The sequence below is a fragment of the Pelobates fuscus genome, chromosome 4 (genome assembly GCF_036172605.1).
Source record: "Pelobates fuscus isolate aPelFus1 chromosome 4, aPelFus1.pri, whole genome shotgun sequence".
Classification (NCBI taxonomy): Eukaryota; Metazoa; Chordata; class Amphibia; order Anura; family Pelobatidae; genus Pelobates; species Pelobates fuscus.
This window is the reverse complement of record NC_086320.1, coordinates 49,772,620-49,794,420: the sequence shown is the minus strand read 5'-3', so window position 1 is coordinate 49,794,420 and position 21,801 is coordinate 49,772,620. Positions and strand designations below refer to the sequence as shown.

Sequence of the window (21,801 nt, the reverse complement as noted above, 5' to 3'; positions counted from 1 at the left end):
AAGGCTGGGGGACCTGTCTTTCTTGCTTTTATATGGTGACTATAGAGTCCCTTTAAGGGGTTATATAGGTTAAAACTACTGCAGAATCTTCAGAAAATTTGATTTTAAACAATGCTTTATGGTTTGGATTAAAAAAAAAAATTATTCTAATTTATAAAAGGATCCCAAACAAAAAATGGGATCAATTTAGAACAAACATTAACTGGAATATTCACTAAAAAAAAATAAAAGCGAGAGAGTTGGCAATTCTGGAATACAAAATGTATCTAAAATAGGAGACTGGGTGTGCCACCAATTCAGTTGTTATGGCCTAACGGGCTTTAACAGTGACCATACAACATTCAACAAACAGCAAAATGCAATTAGGGGAGTATGTGCTAAAGATCTAACAATAAATAGCCAGAAATATAACCCTAGGAGTCTAAAGCTTAAAAAAAAAACAACAAAAAAAAAATTAGGGAAGAAAAAAAAATATATATATATATAAAAAAAAAGACAAATGCAGAGAGTCTATAAATCACAAAAAAAGGGAAAAATAAAAACACAATTTGCAGTAGTAGACAACCCGAGTACTGATAAGGCAATAATCACAATATACATAGAAATGTCGCATATTGCTGCTAACTCTGCCACAGTATCCAAAAAGTAACAGTGTGTAAAACAATTTGCATCAAATATCAAAAAGGTATTCAAGACACAATCAGGTCCCTTAAAAAGTCCAGTAAAAATGGTATACAAAGTGCCAAATCCGCAAAGTAAATTAAACTTCCATAGTGTACTTTGTAGACACTCGCTTAATTTGGACACAAAATGCAGAAATTGTACGTGGTTATCTGGACACGCAGGTCCGCCACAGTGATGTTGCGCTCTAACTTCTGCAAGCGGACAGTACTTCGAAGTGCCAGGATCTGGAGAAAGCCCGCAAACCACAATCCGAGGGAAACAAAACGTTCGGTAGATTTCAGCCTGGGGCTCCTTCTATTGTGTATTCCACATGCGTTCCAGCACGGTAAGCCAAAAGCTCACAACAGCCCAAATCGTTTTGTGGAAAAATCCACTTCACCAGAGGCTCTGTGAGGACTATGGCGCAATAACATAGTTGATGGAAGGCCATTCTGAACTCCCAAGCAAAGAGGATTCAGCTTGTGGCAAGGAAGTCAGGAGATGCAGAGAGAAGATGGAGGAGTCTATAGGTACACTGGTGTTTACTATTCTGTAAATACATTCAGTTTTCCTTTTCTGATTTACTGTGAAGGCGACCAATTCTGTCAGGCAGATTATTTTCTGCATCATATATGGTCTGCGTCAATCTTGGACACAATTTTCTTCCTATATGGAGATGGGCTTAATTGCATATGCAATGTATGTCCAATTTAATATTCTACATCATTCTGCATCTTGGAAGACATGGAAGACCGAAAACCGCAAAATTTAAATCTGTGGTCTTCCCTACTACCAAGATAAAACCACAAAACACCTAGATTTGGGTGTTCTGCAGTGACAAAGCAGACATCTGATAAAACCACTTATTGAAGCTATTGCAGTATAGGTTCTTAAATACAGTCCGGGATTCGGAATGAGACAGACTCACAGATTAGTGCACATACCACTATATACAGTCTGAGACTTTCCTTCTCATGCATATATCTTTTTCATGAAAACTCCAATCAAGAAAAATTTGGAAATACCGCAAATTTGACAGTGTCAAGCAGACAGTGTCATGATTAGAGCTCTTAAACAGACAGTCCTAGAAAAACCTAAGGGGAATTAACTTGATTGACAGACTTGAATTTTGCAACGTGCTGGCTGCAGATCATCGCATTATTCTATAGCACTGAGCTCTAGGAGATTGTGTTGGAGTAGCAGTTTTGTGTGCTTTTGTGCAGCTACCAAACAAACATGAAGTGTATATCATTTTTTAAAGCTATTTCATTTCAACTTAAAAACCGTGAAAAATATATACATATTTAAAAAAAAAAAATCGCATTTGCGGTGACTCCTCAGGCTTGGCAACGTCTGCAGCGAGCGGCGTCCAAAAGTGATCCAAACAATCGTGATTTTCAAATAACTTTCTATGCTAGAGCAGGGACTTTCTGGGAGCAGAGTTCGCTTATCAACTTTCTACTGTAGAAATTCAGCAGTTGAATTAGATGATGCTCAGCAGCTGGTGCGTCAATATAGTTCAAGTACTTGTATGAGCAGAAAGAAACAAACTTCAGATGGCATGTTTGACTGAAGGGGTGGGCTTCTAACTATAGTATAATACTACCTGCAAGGAGAAAGGATACTAGACCCCCATCCATCATAACATATGCAAGGGAAATTTAGATGTGATGGGGCATGTAGCTTTAATTTCTGTCCAGGTGGTGAAAAGCCATGAACACGACACATTTTAATTCTAAGTGCTAGGCCGCTTTGTTTAAGCTGCGCTGCCTTTAAAAAGGTCTTTGCTGTATGGTTTCTTCTTGCAATTTTGTTGTGTCTATTGAAGAGTGGACAAAAAGGGTCGCAAAAAATAAAGGAGGAGCAAAGCTCTGTGGGCTTGTTCTATGTCCTGAGTCCGGAGGGCTGGCCATGAATGTGCCACATAACCTGGCTACGGGAGGCTCTCCCTGTACACAAATTGGAGAATGAGTCAACACTCATTATAGGATAAACCAAACAGACACGATGACCCAGAAGTTTGTTTAATGGGGATCCTCGAATAAAGAACCCTTCGGCTAGGTTGGGACCCCAAGATGTCCAATAGTTATACTCATTTGGTGCATGGGGAAGTTTCAAGGAGGCTGTTGCAGTTAGGGCGTATATCTCTCAGCAGGATGGCTGTAGCTAATAGGAGTTGGAATACTGTAACATCAAATAAACAGGACTTGATTTGTATTACCACCTGGATGCTAAACCCAATATTTGGAGCGCTGATATATTGTAAATGTAAAATTGTTGAATCCCACACGTGTATACCCAAATTACGTGGTCAAGGGAACCGGTTTGTGTACCAATAGTAAATGGCATACCATGTTGTGTTCTATGTCTAACTAAAAAGTGTATTATCACCACACAGAATAAGAAACAAATATATCAAAACAAAGATAATCAAGATATTACGCAGGTATATCCAACCGACACAGTCAGGAAGCAGAGCAACATCTTTTGTTACAAACAACATGCCTGATTTTAAGACATAATATCTGGATCTAGAGTATTGTTATTGATTATTAGAATTTTTACAGACACAAGGGTTTTTTTTTCCACATATGTAGAACCAAATGTACAGATAGAGTCTATGCTTAGATTTCCTTGAATAACTATAAATATTCACACATGCTTAGCCATCACACACTTATTTACAATTATAAGGAGAACATAACGCTCCCTTAAATACACACTGAAAATAACCTACCAGGCCAAGTTTTTCGGAAGCATTTGCCTTCCATAAACGAAGGTTCATTTCATCGGAGCCAGAGAGAATGTACTTATTGTCAGCAGACCATTTTACGCATGTAACATGCTGCATCCGTTTGGTGTGGTAAACCTCTCTACAATAAATATAAACGTTCATATAATTAGACAGACTTTAAGCTGTAAAAACTGTTCTAAAAATAAAAAATAAATGAAATTTAGAATACCAGTTTACACATTTACAGCATCCTCTCCACTCAACACGAATCTATTTACTTTTCCAAGTACTATAATTGCTTCCATAAATAATATTTATATAATTTTGTTTAACCCCTTGAGGACGCTGGACGGTTCAGGACCGTCATCGGCATTTTTCCCTTGCCGACCGACGACGGTCCTGAACCGTCCTAAATTTAAAATGTACTTACCCGATCGCCGTCGTTCCCCCGGCGGCGATCGGCGGTGCTCCCGGTGTGGGGAGACTGCCTGCAGCCCAGACAGTCTCCCCATGGCGGTTTAGGACCCCTGGGGCCATGTGATCGCCCAACAGGGCGACCACATGGTCACAATAGGTGTCCTAGTCTCTGCCTGCAGGGGGACTGTCTGTGCTGACAGGCAGTCTCCCTGCATGTGTAAAATCAAAAAAAAAATTTAAGTGAAAGTTAATAAAAAAAAAATATATTATTATATATGTGTATATATATGATATATAGACATATATTATACCTATATAATATATGTCTATATATCATATATATAATGTCATACTAAGTGTATTTTTATATTAATATGTACATATATTAATATAAAAATACACTGATAATTAATTTACACACGTATATATACAATATATATAACTATATATTGTGTGTGTATATATATATATATATATATATATATATAATAAAATATGAATAATAAATAATTTAAATTAAATTAAAAAAATTAAAAATAAAAAATGTAAAAAAAATTATATATCTATACGAAATTTTATTCTAACTGTATTTTGATATTAATATATATATATTTATATCAAAATACACTTAGAATGAAATTGTATATATATCTATGTATATATAAATAAATAAAAAGAATGCGAACTATTCATATGTCGATATACAAAATTACATAAATAATTAAATAAATATACACGTAGACTTCAAATATATAAATATGCATATATATATTTAAATTCTACGTGTGTATTTATGTAATATTTTTACATAATTAAGTTATTTTATTGATTGCAATTTAAGGGACCTGCCTGCCAACCCAGGCCGAAAGTCCAGAGAATTTAATTTGCTATCACTGTATTTTACCCTGTAACGTTCTACGACACCCTAAAACCTGTACATGGGGGGTACTGTTTTACTCGGGAGACTTCGCTGAACACAAATATTAGTGATTCAAAACAGTAAAACATATCACAGCGATGATATTGTCAGTGAAAGTGACTTTTTTTGCATTTTTCACACACAAACAGCACTTTTACTGATGATATAATTGTTGTGATACATTTTCCAGTTTTGAAACACTAATATTTGTGTTCAGCAAAGTCTCCTGAGTAGAACAGGACCCCCCATGTACAGGTTTTATAGCGTTTTTGAAAGTTACAGGGTCAAATATATGGGTCAAATATTTTTACATTGAAAATGGCCAGGTTGGTTACGTTGCCTTTGAGAGCGTATGGTAGCCCAGGAATGAGAATTACCCCCATGATGGCATACCATTTGCAAAAGAAGACACCCCATTTGCAATACCTTGGGTTATGTCCAGTCTTTTTTAGTAACCACTTAGTCACAAACACTGGCCAAAATTAGCGTTCAATTTAGTTTACTTTTTTCACACACAAACAAATATGAACGCTAACTTTGGCCAGTGTTTGCGACTAAGTGGCTACTAAAAAAGTCTGGACATACCCCATATTGAATACCCTGGGTTGTCTACTTTTAAAAAAATATGTACATGTGGGGTGTTATTTAGCAATGTATGACAGATAATAGTGTTACAATGTCACTATTGATACATTTTAAAAATGTATGTTTTGAAACCGCAATATCCTACTTGTACTTATAGCCCTATAACATGCAAAAAAATAGCAAAAAGCATGTAAACACTGGGTATTTTTGAACTCAGGACAACATTTTGAATCTATTTAGCAGTTTTGTTCATTCGCTTTTGTAGATGAGTAAAAGATTTTTCACATAAAATTCAAAAAAACGTGTATTTCTTTCAATTTTTCATCATATTTTTTCATTTTTTAAAAATTAAATTACATGAGATTATATAAATAATGGTATGTAAAGAAAGCCCCTTTTGTCCTGAAAAAAACAATATATAATTTGTATAGGAACAGTAAATGAGAGAGCGGAAAATTACAGCTAAACACAAACACCACAAAAGTGTCAAAAAGATGCCTGGTCACAAATGTACAACATCGCAAAAAAAGTCCAGTCCTTAAGGGGTTAATACATATAAAAAAAAAAAAAAAAAATATATGATTCTACAGACAAACGTTAGTTTTCAAAAGTCAGTATATTTGTGAGCTGACCAGTGGTCACTTAGGATTAGTGTGCAAACTGCTATTGTGTTTGAAGAAGCTATGACAACAGCACCAGCATGCATTTTCCTACGGATGTGGTTATTCAAGAGACCACTCACACTGGCGACACATGTAATAGCATGTAATATAATCTTCTAACACCAAAATAGGAAAACGTGATCATTTTTATAATGTACGCAAGGTATACATAAGGTATCTATTAATTTAGATGTAGGGTCTCTTGTAATCAGCACTACGCATCAATTAATCTTTTGCTTTTTACATGTCAGCTAATGTTTTCAGAATCGGCATACTTAGCTTTAAATGAACATTCCGTTTACTTTTTTTTTTTTTTTTTTTAACTCTTTAAAAGAACCATCTCTGATAAAACAACATGCATGCATTTTTTTCTGCATCTTTTCTTTGGAAGTATTTGAAAAAACTACTTTCAAAAGCTGCCAATCTGCGGTCGGCATTCTTTGCGAGCCTCCCACCTGATTTCCTGACACAGACTTTCAGGCGAAACCAATCAGAGCTTTCTGTGGAGCCGCAAGTGCCCTCATACGTGATTGCAGCTTTCCTATTCTACTCACTGAGCATTGGTACAGCTCACTGAGAGGCATGCTCTAGCTTAGTGCAAGAAGCGGAAACAAAATCCCCCTTGCTGTCCGAGTGACAGTCTGTCCAGTTTTAAAAATGCAGATTACTATAAAAAAACGGCACTTTTATAAACTGTCAAAGAATTACAGAATCCAGACAGGAAGTTGAAGTGCTTTACGTGTCTAGACTGTTCCTTTAACACTAACAATATCTGTAAGAGAAACAGGAAGAAATGAGCCGCTTTAACTGCTGCGGAACGTTATAGAAACAAAAGAAGGACATTTTACTAGCAATTCGATGTATGGCAGGAGCATTTAAAATAAGATGCTCCTGCTATTTAGATAGAACACACCGAATAGGAAAACACTAACCTGCTGCTTCCATGTTGAACAGGGAATATGCGGATGGATTTATCAAAGCTGGCCGAAACAAACTCCTTTCCAGTGGGGGAGTAATCCACATCCAGGACAGCAGACACGTGTCCCATGTGCACTTTCAGCGGATGTTCCAAGTTGCGCATGTCATAAGTGTATAAACTGTAGAAACAAGCAATACATACAGATGATAACGCAGTGTGAGTGTGTAGAAAGTAGATATGTTAAGTTTACTTAAACATACACTGGGTAAAGCTGAACAAAATTAAATTTAAAGGGGCAGGCTAAACATTTATAACCACTCCTTATGGTACCTACAGCACAGAAAAGCCCAACAAGATAACAACACCGCACTCAAAAGACTTTGTGAAAATAAAATCGTAGAACTTATGGTGTAACAAGGCATGCCCACCACGATGAGTAGCAGTGACAAACAGTAATACAAAAGCAAATCCCCGCACCAAGCATAAGAGAGGAGGGAAACAAACACTAAATTAAACTGGGGACTGAACGCGTTTCGTGTCGCTACTGGATGCTTTCTCAAGTCTCAGCATGGAATAGGAAAGGAACTTATCAGATTGATGTATGGTGAATAAATATTTAGGGAATAATGTACATTTATCTATTTTTTTTTAATCTAATATTTACTAAAACTCAAGAAGTCTCCTAAGTTACAGAGATTTGAAAGAAATATTTAGCCGCAGACCCCAGATACGGTTGGTCTCTCCCATGATGGTCTGCAAATTAATTGTTAGAATAGAATTACGGAGGCCGTAGCCCAACAACATGTTCTGAGCTACCGCTAAATGAATTAAAATGCTAGATTTAACTAGACTAGAATTCTCATTTACATGAACCTGTCGAACCCAAATTGCATCAATGGCTCCTCCAAGTGGCTAAACCGTTTTCAGTCATCTAAAATTCGCTTAAGGAAAACTCAACACTGGAAGGCAAACAGCGAAAAGTTGAGGGATAGGTTGTTTGGTGTTTTCACTCACTGAACACCAAATTGGAGTGAATTACCCTAAATGCAAAATGTAGAAAAGATAGCCGATGTGCAAAGCAAAGCAAAATCATTTTTATATTAAATATACCCACCAGCTACTGGACACTGAAATAGGGCAGGAAGACCAGGAAAAGTTTAGCAATACAGCTTTAGAAAAAAGAGTTGCAATCGTAAGTTTCTACAGAATAGCTGGCCAGCCAACGGCATGCTGTACCGAGCCTACATAAAGTACCTACTTAAAGTTCTCATTAGCTGCTGTAAATATAAACGCTTCCATAGGATTCCAACAGATTGTGTTTGATCTCATTTCCAAAATAACCTAAAAAGGAGAGAGGAAATATTACCACTTCTTTTCTTAAAAAACACACATTTCTCAAACATAAAATATTACGTTTCTCTCATATATAGATATCGATATGTCTCTCTTTGTCCTTGCGCACACACTTTTAATTTTCAAAATACCGGGTGCACTTTAGCCAATGCCATAAATTATCATAAATATTGAAAGGCTTGCAAGTGCGCTGGATTCTGTATATACTATTTAAAAAAAAAATATATATATATATATTTTTTTTTAAATAGTCAACTATATAATAAGGGACTGGAAAAGTATCTAGAACGAATTGCTCAAAATGCAAAACTTGCAGTCGTACACAAGGCATTGTGGGATACGGTCACTGCCCATTTGTTAGGTCTGAAAACTGCAATTTTACTCACCGTAAATTCCTTTTTCCATAATATGGTGGCAGTACAATAGGGATGTACTCTTCCCAAGGGACAGGCATCTGAAATTAACAATTAACATAAAAGTTCCTCCCCCCACAGGTATAAGACCCCAACCTGCCATGGAACCTCAGTACGTCCCAATAAAACCTCAGAGGCCGATCACTGAAAAAAATATTATATATATTATAATATACTGCCACCATATTAAGGAAAAAAAGTTTTACGAATAAAACTGCAGTTTTTCCTGACATATGGTGGCAGTACAACACTCCCCTCCTATGGGTGGGAATTAGGCAACCACCGCTTGTAACACCTTATGCCCGAAAGCAGAGTCAGAGGCAGATAATACGTCTAATGAGATAGGTGTGGACAGACAAAACTGGCCTGATAGAGTGGAAAGTAGGAAATGAACAAAGACTTACTATACACCCCATGGAAAGATGCACAGACTCACAACTAGTCTAGAGAAGCCCCATAAAGGCTTGAATAGAATTAAAGGATACTAAATCCCAAACGTACTAGGAGATAACTTGTGAGAAAGCTGCAGTAGTAAAAACTCTAATATAGCTCAAATAAATGAAAAAAATGCTATCCCAAATGGTTAAGGTTAATTGGCTAATAAAATACCAGAGCCTAAAACAACCCAATGATGACCAGTGCAAACAGTTATCACAAGTTCACAAGTGCGTTTAGGATTTAGTATCCTATATTTCTTTTAGAGAATACATCTAATCTGTAATGCTTGACAAAGGTGTTGAATGAAGACCATGTAGCAGCTCTGAAGATATCTTCAGGTGAAGCAGGTGCTTTTCCGGCGCAGGAAGCAGCCATGGCTCTAGCAGAATGATCTTTTAAGGAGGCAGATTTGAGGGAGAATAAGCCAATTTAATCGTGTTCACGAGCCATCTCGCTAAAGTAGACTTGGAGGCAACAGGACCTTTAATTTTTTCAAAGAAATTGACAAAAAGATGGTCACTCTTCCTGTATGTAGCAGTCTAAATAGATCTTCAGAGATCTTCCGACATCCAACTTGTGCCAACCAAATCGGAGACAGATGGATAGCCAAAGGAAGGCAGGGAAATTGGTTGATAGCCTTGGATGTCTTTCGGTAGAAACAAAGGTTTTGGATACCCAACAACCTTGTCAGGAAGAATTTTAGTAAATTCAGCAGATGATGAAATGGCCTGAATTTCACCTATCCTCTTAGCGGAAGTTATGGCCACCAAAAATTGAGTTTTTTGAGACCGGAGCTTCAAGGAAGTTTTCTCCAAAGGTTCGAAAGGCTGGGTACAAAGAGACTTCAAAACCAAAGATAGGTCCCAAGAATGAAAAAAAACTACTTTCTTGGAGGCTTGATAAGTCTGACAGCTTAAAAAAAAAAAAAAAAATCTAACGAGAGGATTTGAAGCCAAGTTCTTTACCAAAAAAATGGCTGAGAACAGAAACTAGAACTTTGAGAGTATATAAACTAAGACCTCCTTTAAGGCAGTCTTGAAGAAAATGCAAGATTGTATCAGTAGAAGATCTTCTTTTGAAGAGCTTTTGGTAGAATTTAGCAGCAACCTGAACCTCTCTTTCTCAATGCCCTTATTATGCAGGATTAGCCATGCAACAGCCAAATTGTCAATTTGAGCATTTGCAACACCTCTACTGGAACCTCTTTGTTCTCCAGGAGATCTGTTGACACCAGAAGTTCCCAGCACTTCAAAACCATCTTCATTAAAACCGAGAACCAGCTTCGACTTGGCCAGTATGGGATTATGGCCAGCACCATGCTTGTCCTGTTTTAACCTTTTGCAGAATCCTTTTGCCAGTGACCGCACTCAGAATTAAGCAAGTTTAATATATCTGCTCAGTAATTGCAGGATACACGCAGGCCACTGAGCTCTCCACCCGGGAGACTATTGGGCTGGATCCACCTGGCAGCAACCCATTAGCCTCACCACAACAAATCCAGATGCTGTCCGTTCCTGATGGAACAAGAAAGAGAACTGAGGTTCCATGGCAGGTTGGTATCTTATACCTGTTGAGGGAGGAACTTTTATGTTAATTTCAGATGATTGTCCCTTGGGAAGAGTACATCCCTATTGTACTGCCCCCATATGTCAGGAAAAAAAAATTATTTAATGTAGAAATGCTAACTTTTATTCTGGGTGCCTCCATCTCACATACCTCCCAACTCCGATGTTCTGAGAAGTAGTACGCTAGTGGAAGTGGGTAAATAGTGTGGGCCAGTGATATGGTCACATTGCAGTTTCCAGTCTGCCTGCCAATCATCTTGGGCCAGCTCACTCACGGTAGACTCAACAAGGAGCAATGTTTTAGTGCGCTGTGCAGAGTCCTAGTACCCTGAACTTAAGACAAGAGCCTCTAATGATGCACATGTGCTTTAAGGGGAGAGATCCCTGGTGTCCCCAAACAGGACTCGACAAAACCAAGTCGGTCAGAAGAGGACCCAAAAATCATGACTGTCGAGCTAAAGTAAGAATGGCGGGATCTTAGCTTTTTGAATAATTTCAGATTCCCCTTTAAGAGAAGTAAAGCATAAAATCTACATATTTGATAAACATTTGGCTAGCATAATGTATAAATAAACCTCTGAAATGTGCCAGAAGAGGACACAACACACATATTTGAGGCGGATTCTTTCCCGTTAAACCAATACAATGCATTAATAGTAAATATATCGTTTAAAAGACACTTGCTGGCATTTCTTGGCTTTATATACATAGATAGTTATACTCCATTCTGTATTACAGAAACACTTGTTACTGACCTTTTTTAGTGGTGTGGCCTGTCGCATGTCATATAGGACTATATTTCTGTCAGAAGCACAGCTGCCTAAGACATTTGTCTGAGAAAAAAGTAAAAATCACAACGTAAGCAAAGTAATTAGAATTGAAAATAAATCAATAAAACATTTCAATTCCTCTCCAAACTCAGTTTACGATTATTAAAATGTAGTTGCCTAAGTGAAGAAAATGCATGATAAATGGACTGGAAGAATGAATAGAGGTGTCAAAATAAGTTGATTCAAAGAGATTTAGTCAGCATCCAATCACAGGGGAAAAGATCTGATTTATAAAAAAAACAAACAAAAAAAAAACATAAATGCGAGCAAATAAAGCTGTGCACTCTAATATTAACAGTTTTAATTTGTTCCAAAATGGAAACAATATCTCCACATCAGCAACCCAGACACACACATTGTACCTGCATATCCAAAAAGGGAATTACATTGCTCAAAGCTCAGTGCCGATGTTTTATAAAAACAGCAAACTTTAATTCACAATAAGAAAGAATGAGAACTCTGAACGGACAAAAGCTTAGAGGGACTCAATAGCTTGCCCTTCGGTGGGTCCCCACTCAGATCTCAAAATAGTTCTTGCTGACTTATGCCATTACAGAGAGAACATATCTGAAGCATATCACACTGGTCCCACCTGTATGGACAGTCCAGATCCAAAATGCCAGCAAGTTCTCTCTACACGAGAGACATAGCAACCCCAGACTGTCGTTTCAGGTTGCTGTATCTCTCGTGCAGAGGGAACTTGCTGGCATTTTCAGATCTGAACTTCCCATACGGGTGGGACCAGTCTGATATACTTCAAATATGTTCACTCTGTAAGGGCACAAGTCAGCAAGAACTATTTTGAAACCTGAGTTTACCCAAGTGCAAGCTATTGAGTCCCTCTAAGCTTTTGTCCGTTATCAGAGTTCTAATTTTTTTCTTTTTTGCTTCAATTCACAATAGTGTGTGAGGGAAGGGGCATATATGGAGGGAACGAGTCCGGTTGGACATGTTTTACTTTAATATATCACTTATTAAAAGCAGAACACATGGTTGGGCAGGCGGATTATATATGTGGAGAAGCAAGTACTGTGTTTTTAATTGTGATGACATGGTTCAGAGATATTGCTGCTATTGTAGGCAGAGTACACACGTACAACTCACAATACAGTGTGAGTTTGGCAATATGGGGTTTACTCTTTAAACAACAAACTGAATATGTCGTAAGTCACAATATACCTACCTCAACAGGATTAAATTTGACACTCGTAATGCTGTCCACACCCCATGTAAAGGACCTCATGGGACTGGATCGCTGTTCATCCCAAATATCCACTTGTTGTCCACATGTAGCAAACACCCCGTCCTTCCAATGATGATCAACTCCTGTGAATACAGACTGGAAAGACAAAGCCAGAGATTTGAGAAAATGCCATCATTTACACACTTCCAAAGTTTCTGCATATTTTAATGGTTATTTTTGTTTAAAAAGCTTCAAATGCACATAATAATCAGATTTAAAAAAAAAAAAAAGAAAAGACTCAATCTTCATTTGCATGTTACAGTTATACTGATGAAACTAATTCAAAATTATACCGACTATTAACTTGCAAATGTCTGAGAGTGATGTAACGCTACTACGAATTTTTGGAAAAATAAATTACAAATAAATAAAACCTTCCACATACTTAAGATATAAGTGGATGGGATGTTCAAACATTTTGCATATAATAAATGTAAATTAATTAACACAATTACACACAGAAAACCAGCATTTAAATATAAGAACAATAAAAATAAAAAAGTTATTATCTATAAAGTTGAGATTGTAGCCGTATTAGTCCAGTGAGGAAGATTTGAGAGAAAAAGAGAGATTTATGGTGGGGTAAAAGGAGACTGAAAACCATTTCCACCTGAAAATTATTGGACAGTAAATAGTTTGACACAGATCTGCCCACACAGATAAGCCATAAGACTTTCCCTAGAATCTTATATTGGCAGTGTTGTTACTACTGCAAAGTATTCTGGGTGGGCATATGCAAATTACTTCCACAAAGAACCATCTCAAAAATGACACTTTATGCATGGATTCCTTGGCGTATACGTCTGCTGTACAGGATGAGGTTGGTTACTGGCTTGCTATTAAGGCTGCTGTGTTCACAAAAGTGCTGCAAATATGTAAAAGGGGAAGAGTCGGCAATGGAATGTGCCCGTCTCTTCCACCAGTTTCCATGGCTATTGTCCCCAATGCAGCATTATTCACAACGCTTTTATAAAATCTCCCACTATGAGGCGAGGCATGTCACTAATCTTGCATTTTTTTACAATGATCTATGGAGAGAACCACCATATTTTGGTTCTACCTTAGAGAAATGCATTGAAAGTCTGTTAAAACCACAGCTGTCTGCGGCAGATATCTCCATAACCTCCAGCAGTCCACAGTTCAATCTATGAGAAAAAGTATGAAACCTCCAAACGCAGAGGTAAGTTTTAACCATAGATTCGTTTTAATATTCCTGGAAATAAGAAATTTAAGATTAAAAGAAAAAAAAAAATGCAAAAACATTTATCCAAGTTGCATAATGTACCTCCTAAAATAGAAATCTATAAATACTATTCAATCCGAACACCGATTCAGCGTCATCTCACCTTTCCTAAGAGTGTATGTATAGGCTCCTCCTTCTCACCATATTCTTTTACCATCTTCCATTGCTTCACGGTCTTATCATCACCCACCTATAAACACACACAGGAATCAATGATTTATCGTAAAAACAAAGAAATAGATATATTTTAGATTTCCTTAAAGGACCACTAAAGTCACCCAAATCACTTCATCTCAATGAGTAGTCTGGATGGAGTTGCCCTGAAGCTTTTAACCCTGCAATAATAAGCATTGCATTTTTTTTTTTTTTTTTTAAGCTGCAATGTTTAGATCGAAGATTCAATCCACCTTTAGGGGCTGTCTTCCTGACTGTCACTAGAGGCTCGTCCGGTGCCCTGTCTGAGCAAAACTCGATCAAGTGACGCGGAAGCTCATAGGAAAGCATTGAATACAATGCTTTCATATGGGGATGCTTGAAAGCATTTTATGCTCATCAGGTTCTCAATACTCTTCGATGAGAAGCATTGGATTGGACCATCGTGGATATCTCCATACCTCCTCGATCATGTTATGGGTGACAGCGCCAAGTGACCCTCAGAGCTGGAAAAAGGTAAGTAAAACTTTATTTTATTGCAAATGGGTGAGTGTCCTATAAAAACCTACAGACGGGGGCAATATAACTATAGTGTTCCTTTAAAAGCAAAGTTCCAAATGACTAACAAGAAATTCTGATCAGATAATGTACAACTGCACAGCATAAATTTAAGGGATTATTGCCACTTATTGATAGCTTTCCCCTCACTGCATGGGACAGGATTGAACTACAGCTTACACAAGTTAAAACAAAAACCACTGTCCGAATTTATCCTAGGAGAACTTTAATTAGATATCATGGAGCACCCAAGGAGGCCCAGGGTGTGAGCATTACACAATTCAGCCGACAGAGATGTGATTTTAAAATAAAACAATTATTAACATCTATAGACAGAAGCCTTAATCATTTTAATACATAACTGATAAACAAAATGCTCCATTTGGTTTTCTGTAAAAGGTTATAGGTAACCGAGGATTACAAAATATTTTATTTTCAATATTAATTCGCAAGTCAAATGCCCTTACCCTTTACCATATACCGTACATACTCGAGTATAAGCCGACCCGAATATAAGCCGAGGCCCCTAATTTTATCCCAAAAAACTGGGAAAACTTATTGACTCGAGTATAAGACTAGGGTGGGAAATGCAGCAGCTACTGGTAAATTTCTAAATAAAATTAGATCCTAAAAAAAAATATATTAATTGAATATTTATTTACAGTGTGTGTATAATGAATGCAGTGTGTGCGTATGTGTGTGTATAATGAATGCAGTGTGTGCGTATGTGTGTGTATAATGAATGCAGTGTGTGCGTATGTGTGTGTGTATGAGTGCAGCGTGTGCGTATGTGCGTGTGTATGAGTGCAGCGTGTGTATGAGTGCAGCGTGTGTATGAGTGCAGCGTGTGTATGAGTGCAGCGTGTGTATGAGTGCAGCGTGTGTATGAGTGCAGCGTGTGTATGAGTGCAGCGTGTGTATGAGTGCAGCGTGTGTATGAGTGCAGCGTGTGTATGAGTGCAGCGTGTGTATGAGTGCAGCGTGTGTATGAGTGCAGCGTGTGTATGAGTGCAGCGTGTGTATGAGTGCAGCGTGTGTATGAGTGCAGCGTGTGTATGAATGCAGTGTGTGTGTATGAATGCAGTGTGTGTGTATGAATGCAGTGTGTGTGTGTGTGTGTGTATGAATGCAGTGTGTGAATGCAGTGTGTGCAGGGCCGGTGCAAGGATATTTGCCGCCGTAGGCAAAAAAAATTTTGGCGCCCCCTCCCCCCCCCATATGTCCTGACTTCCCCTCCTCCTCCCTCAGTGGTCCTTACCTCCCCACCCCCGTGTTCCTTCACCCCCCCCCCCCGTGTTCCTGACTCACCCCTCCCCTAGTGGTCCTTACCCTCCCCTCCCCTAGTGGTCCTTACTTCCCCCTCCCCTCCCATAGTGGTCCTTATCCCACCCTCTCCCTCCCATAGTGTTCCTTATCCCCCCCCCATCCCTCCCATAGTGGTCCATATCCCCCCCCATCCCTCCCATAGTGGTCCATATACCCCCCCTCCCTCCCATAGTGGTCCATATACCCCCCCTCCCTCCCATAGTGGTCCTTATACCACCCCCTCCCTCCCATAGTGGTCCTTATACCACCCCCTCCCTCCCATAGTGGTCCTTATACCACCCCCTCCCTCCCATAGTGGTCCTTATACCACCCCCTCCCTCCCATAGTGGTCCTTATACCCCCCTCCCTCCAATAGTGGTCCTTATCCCCCCCCTCCCTCCAATAGTGGTCCTTATCCCCCCCCCCTCCCTCCCATAGTGGTCCTTATCGCCCCCCTCCCTCCCATAGTGGTCCTTATACCCCCCTCCCTCCCATAGTGGTCCTTTTTTCCCCCTCTCCCTCCCATAGTGGTCCTTTTTTCCCCCTCTCCCTCCCATAGTGGTCCTTATCCCCCCCCTCCCTCCCATAGTGGTCCTTATCCCCCCCCTCCCTCCCATAGTGGTCCTTATCCCCCCCTCCCTCCCATAGTGGTCCTTATCCCCCCCTCCCTCCCATAGTGGTCCTTATCCCCCCCTCCCTCCCATAGTGGTCCTTTTTCCCCCCTCTCCCTCCCATAGTGGTCCTTTTTCCCCCCTCTCCCTCCCATAGTGGTCCTTATCCCCCCCCCCTCCCTCCCATAGTGGTCCTTATACCCCCCCTCCCTCCCATAGCGGTCCTTATACCCCCCTCCCTCCCATAGTGGTCCTTATCCCCCCCTCCCTCCCATAGCGGTCCTTATACCCCCCTCCCTCCCATAGTGGTCCTTATACCCCCCTCCCTCCCATAGTGGTCCTAATACCCCCCCCCCTCCCATAGTGGTCCTTATACCCCCCCCCCCCCCCCCCTCCCATAGTGGTCCTTATACCCCTTTTTTTTGTTATTATTTTTTTTTTATTCTTATTATTTTTATATTATTATTTCTTATTTTATTTATATATTTTTTTTTTCGTCCCCCCTCCCTGCTTGATATATGGCAGGGAGGGGGGCTCTCCTTCCCTGGTGGTCCAGTGGTAGTTCAGTGGGGGGGAGAGGGGGGCTGGCAGAGCTGTACTTACCTGTTCTGCAGCTCCTGTCAGCTCTCTCCTCCTCCGCGCCGTCCGTGCAGCTCCCTCTGTCAGCTCACACTGTAAGTCTCGCGAGAGCCGCGGCTCTCGCGAGATTTACACTGGGAGCTGACCGAGGTGCTGAACGGACGGCGCAGAGGAGGAGAGAGCTGACAGGAGCTGCAGAACAGGTAAGTTACAGCTCTGCCAGCCCCCCTCTCCCCCCAGTCTGTATTATGGCAATGCAAATTGCCATAATACAGACCTTGACTCGAGTATAAGCCGAGTTGGGGTTTTTCAGCCCAAAAAATGGGCTGAAAAACTCGGCTTATACTCGAGTATATACGGTAATTAAAAGACTCCTAAAGCTATCCACAGTCCATACCACTTCATTTCAACATACCAGGTACTGTGATCCTGTCATTTTAACCCTGTAATGTTAAACATTGCACTTTATTCAGAAACTTCAAAGTTTACATTGCAGGGTTAAAACGCAACTCTAGTGGCTGTCTTGAGTTCAATGCTTTTTTTATGAGAGGCGTTGGATGCACATACTAGCTGCGCATGCTCATCAGGTCCTCAATGCTTCTCTATGAGGAGCATTTTATTGAATCAGCGATAAGGAAGCAAAGCCCCTCAGTGCTGGAAAAAGGTCTTGTTTATAGGCTATTCCAAAAGGAAAAAATGGTGTTGTATTCCCAATCTTTTTTTTTTTTTGCTTTTTTTGAAATTGTTTTTGTTTCCCTTAAGGAAACAAAAACTATTTCAAAAAAGCAAAAAAAAAAAAAAAAAAAAGGAATCAAATTCTTTGGTCGATTTAGCATGATCTAAAATGATGTGGTAATGAATACAATAATAAACAGCTTTGCAGGTGTACATACCGTAAAAAAGGAGCTCCCACAAAAACGAACACAGAGTCCACGAACAAAGCCTTCATGTGCCTGTACTGTTCTCGTGCATTCCCTCGTCACCAGATTCCAGATCTTAACCTGCAGACAAATACGTCAGATAAATCACAAATAATTCCAGAACTCTAAATTAGCACATCTTACAGTCTTTCTCCATATTCTCTCCCTTAATGTTCCATGACATGGTTACGTAGCTGAAAAGAGACTTGCATCCATCAAGTTCAGTCTTCCTCACATATGTTTTTGCTGTTGATCCAAAAGAAGGCAAAAAAAAAAACCCCCCCAGTCTGAAGCGCTCTTAATTTTGCAACAAACTAGGAAGAAATTCCTTATTGACCCCAAAATAGGAGTCAGGTATCTCCTTCGATCAAGCAGCTATTACCCCACTAATTAAAAATGATATCCCTGTATGTTATGTATTTGGAAGTATTTATCCAATTGCTGTCTAAACATCTATATGGACTCTGATAAAACCACCTCTTCAGGCAGAGAATTCAATATCCTTATTGCTCTTACTGTAAAAAAATAAATACAAATTCTTTGCCTTAGATGAAATCTCCTTTCTTCCAGCCTAAGTGCGTGACCTTGTGTCCTATGTATAGCCCTGTTTATGAATCTTATTCCATTGCTATTCCCATCTCCATTACTTGTGGTTTTCCTCTTTACACTTGCTCTCTTGATCAACTTACTCATGTATCATGGCACTACAGGTACAATTTTTCTCCTCTTCGTTTCGCCCAAAGTAATTTTCAGCTAGCTTTTGGATATTACATGCATGTGCTGTATGCAACGATAACTTAGCTTTCCCTGCCGGACCCGCGCAGCATCCTCTTCCAACACTTAAGGGAGGCGGCTCAGTCTTTCTGATGACGGCCGCTCGCAACACGCCCATTTTTATGACGCGGCCCATGCGCGCCGACGTCAGCAAAATAGTGCCACCAAAATTCAAATGTGGCCACGCTCCCAGACCTTTTGGGGGCGTGGTTTTAAAGCAAAAGATCCCACACTATAAAGAGGCAACCATGGCATTTGTTAGGCGCCCTAGTGTGGTTCTTGTTTGAGTCCTCTAGCGCTCTTTATATTCTGATTGATTTTTTGGTATCTGACTCTTAGCTTCCCTTCTGACTATTCTGTTCTCTGGTTTCCCATTATTTTGGCTTGGATTGTCGTGTGCCCGTCTTCTGTACTCCCTTGACTACTCTCAGACGCTAGTCCCGCCATTCTAAGGTCCAGTAAACTTCTTCCTTTGGGTTTCACTCTGTGTGAAGAGGTCACTGTCGTGACACTGTGCATGTAATACCCTAGATTATTATTAACATGCTCAGAAGTTCTATATTTTTTTTAACTATTGTTATACATAAAGACTGCAAGCACCATGACCACTGCAAATTACAGAAGTGAACACAATGCTTGCATTTAAAAATGTTTCACCTCCAGCCTGAACTGTCCATTTAAGGCCACCCCTGATCTAGGCACAAATACGCCAAATTTAGATCTTTCTAATAATAATAATAATAATAATAATGTTTTCTCAAAGCAACCCTTACCTCTCCATCGCAAGCACCTGACAGTATGGTGGACAAGCTCTGAGGGTGCTTCGCCATGCAGTTGATCCCATCTCTATGGCCTTCCAAAGAAGCGACAAATGGCTTCGCAAAAACACGTTCTAGTTTGGTGGCATTTAATGCTCTGGTATATTCCCGGGGCACTTCAAACGGGTGCAGTGATGGGTCATAGTTTCGCGGAACTGAAAATACATTTTACAATTGTGATTGAGAAATTCTTTATCTCTGCTTATTGAAGAAAAGGACTATATATATATAAATATAGTATATTTACTAACCTTAATGGTTCCTGGGATTAAATATCTGCCTTTAACTAATTGTTTACATTTCCTTCATTCTTTCAATTTTTCATTTTTTAAGAGTTAATTGAATGTAAATTAATCCATTTCTCATCTCACTTTTAATTTTTTCACGATCAGGCACTGTTTTGATTCATTTGAGCTTCCACAGCGGTTCCATGGCAACGTCTACACACGTTGCTATGACAGCGGTGTACACGTTGCGTCATTACGCATGGACCGGGGGTTAACGTAGGGTCACAAGGCAGTGCGCGCATGCGCGGTGTTCAGCGGTGAACGCCGGCGAGTAAGCACATCACCTGGGGTAAGTTGTTCTAATTAATGTAATGTCCTATATATCTGAGATGTTTTTTATGTAATGTTTGTATCACTTGATCTTGAGGAAGGTCCCTGTGTGGACCGAAACGTCGATCTTCTTTTTTTCTACCTTCGATGGAATAAACACCATTTGAATTCATAAGTCCGTGAGTGCAGCTTGCTTTACTTCATTTATCTACAATTTAACTCCCTGGAAGTCTGGCACCCGGCAAGCCTCTTAAGGCACTACTTTATACTTTGAGCGTGAGTGCTGAGAACTGTTGTATTTCTATATTCATTATTTGGAGTCAAAGGGAAAACTCCTCTCATGCACCAGCATTTTTCATATATTGTTTAAAATTTATTACTCAAGAATTCTAGTTACTTTGCATTGTATTGGATCTTACCAGGATTAAGAAATGGATGATGATTTTTTATTGCAAGCAGGGGCCTTTGCAGAGAATGCGGATACTCTGCAATTTACCCCAGAAGAAACTAAGGCAATTCTTTGGGATAAATCCAGTCTGGATTTGATCACGTCTTATACCAACAAGGACATTTATTTTCAATTGTTGAAATTACATAAAAAAGCAGTGGATTTAGATCTTCATGGAGTGTTTCTTTCCGATTATTTTAAATCTAAACAAATACCGAGAGGTTTTAGAATATTGAATGTTCCAACAATAGGCAGACAAAAATCGCAAGTCTGCAGAGAATGGACACAAGTATTAAACAGAGCGTCTCTCGATTTGATGTTGATTATAATTAAAGACGTCAGATCTGATTTAACAGACGTACGCCAAAAGATTTTTGACATAGAAACACAACATGCGCTTCTATTAAATACCACTGAAGGACACAAATTACAACAAAACTTAAAGGAAGAGGTAGCTAAATACCAGAATGAATTAATAAAATTTAAGAAGCAGAAATTGGAACGGGTTCAACAGGATTATCGAGACCATACCGTATATAAGTGGTTAACAGGGGGACAATATAGACAAAGACGCCCAAAGAAACGCATTTTGAAACCAAGGATCCCCACTATAGACGTCACCTCGGGGGAATCCGCTTCAGACAATGAAGCCTCTAAACGACCACAAAAAGTTTTTTTAGAAACAACAGGGGGAGCCACTACAACGCGCAGTCGTTCAAAGAGCCAAGACGAGGCAACATCAGGAGAGGACAAGGAGGTAAAACATTTGGGCAATCGCTCAAAACCTCCAAGGAAGTGATTCCTATCTTTAACCTCTCAGAAAGAAGGCTTACTCCTGAAGAAGAAAAAATTCTAAGTATGGGGCTTTCTTTTGTTCCTACCGCTAAACCACATTTGTTTCAATGGAACACAGAGATGTTCCGTTTTGGAAGAAACTTACGTTTAAAAGAATATTATGAGAAAAAAACAACCACCCAATCCAACTCTATTTCTAATTTTAAACAGGACCAACAACAAGGACTGCTAAGACCTAAATCAACGTTTGATCCAGCTACCAATAATCCATCCCTCAAAACGTATATGTCTACGGTATT

The 21,801-nt window shown here is 39.4% G+C and overlaps 1 protein-coding gene across 1 annotated transcript in view; it reads right to left on the bottom strand.

Moving 5' to 3' along the window:
* DCAF13 (DDB1 and CUL4 associated factor 13) overlaps window positions 1-21,801 on the bottom strand; it is a 33,408-nt gene that overhangs the window by 6,678 nt on the left and 4,929 nt on the right. The window contains exons 2-9 of the mRNA XM_063450286.1: window positions 19,658-19,857; window positions 18,084-18,191; window positions 14,088-14,174; window positions 12,682-12,837; window positions 11,424-11,501; window positions 8,158-8,240; window positions 6,913-7,077; window positions 3,401-3,536 (exon numbers count right to left, since the gene is read on the bottom strand). Coding sequence (XP_063306356.1) covers window positions 3,401-3,536; window positions 6,913-7,077; window positions 8,158-8,240; window positions 11,424-11,501; window positions 12,682-12,837; window positions 14,088-14,174; window positions 18,084-18,191; window positions 19,658-19,857 — 1,013 coding nt within the window. The remainder of the gene's footprint in view (window positions 1-3,400; window positions 3,537-6,912; window positions 7,078-8,157; window positions 8,241-11,423; window positions 11,502-12,681; window positions 12,838-14,087; window positions 14,175-18,083; window positions 18,192-19,657; window positions 19,858-21,801) is intronic.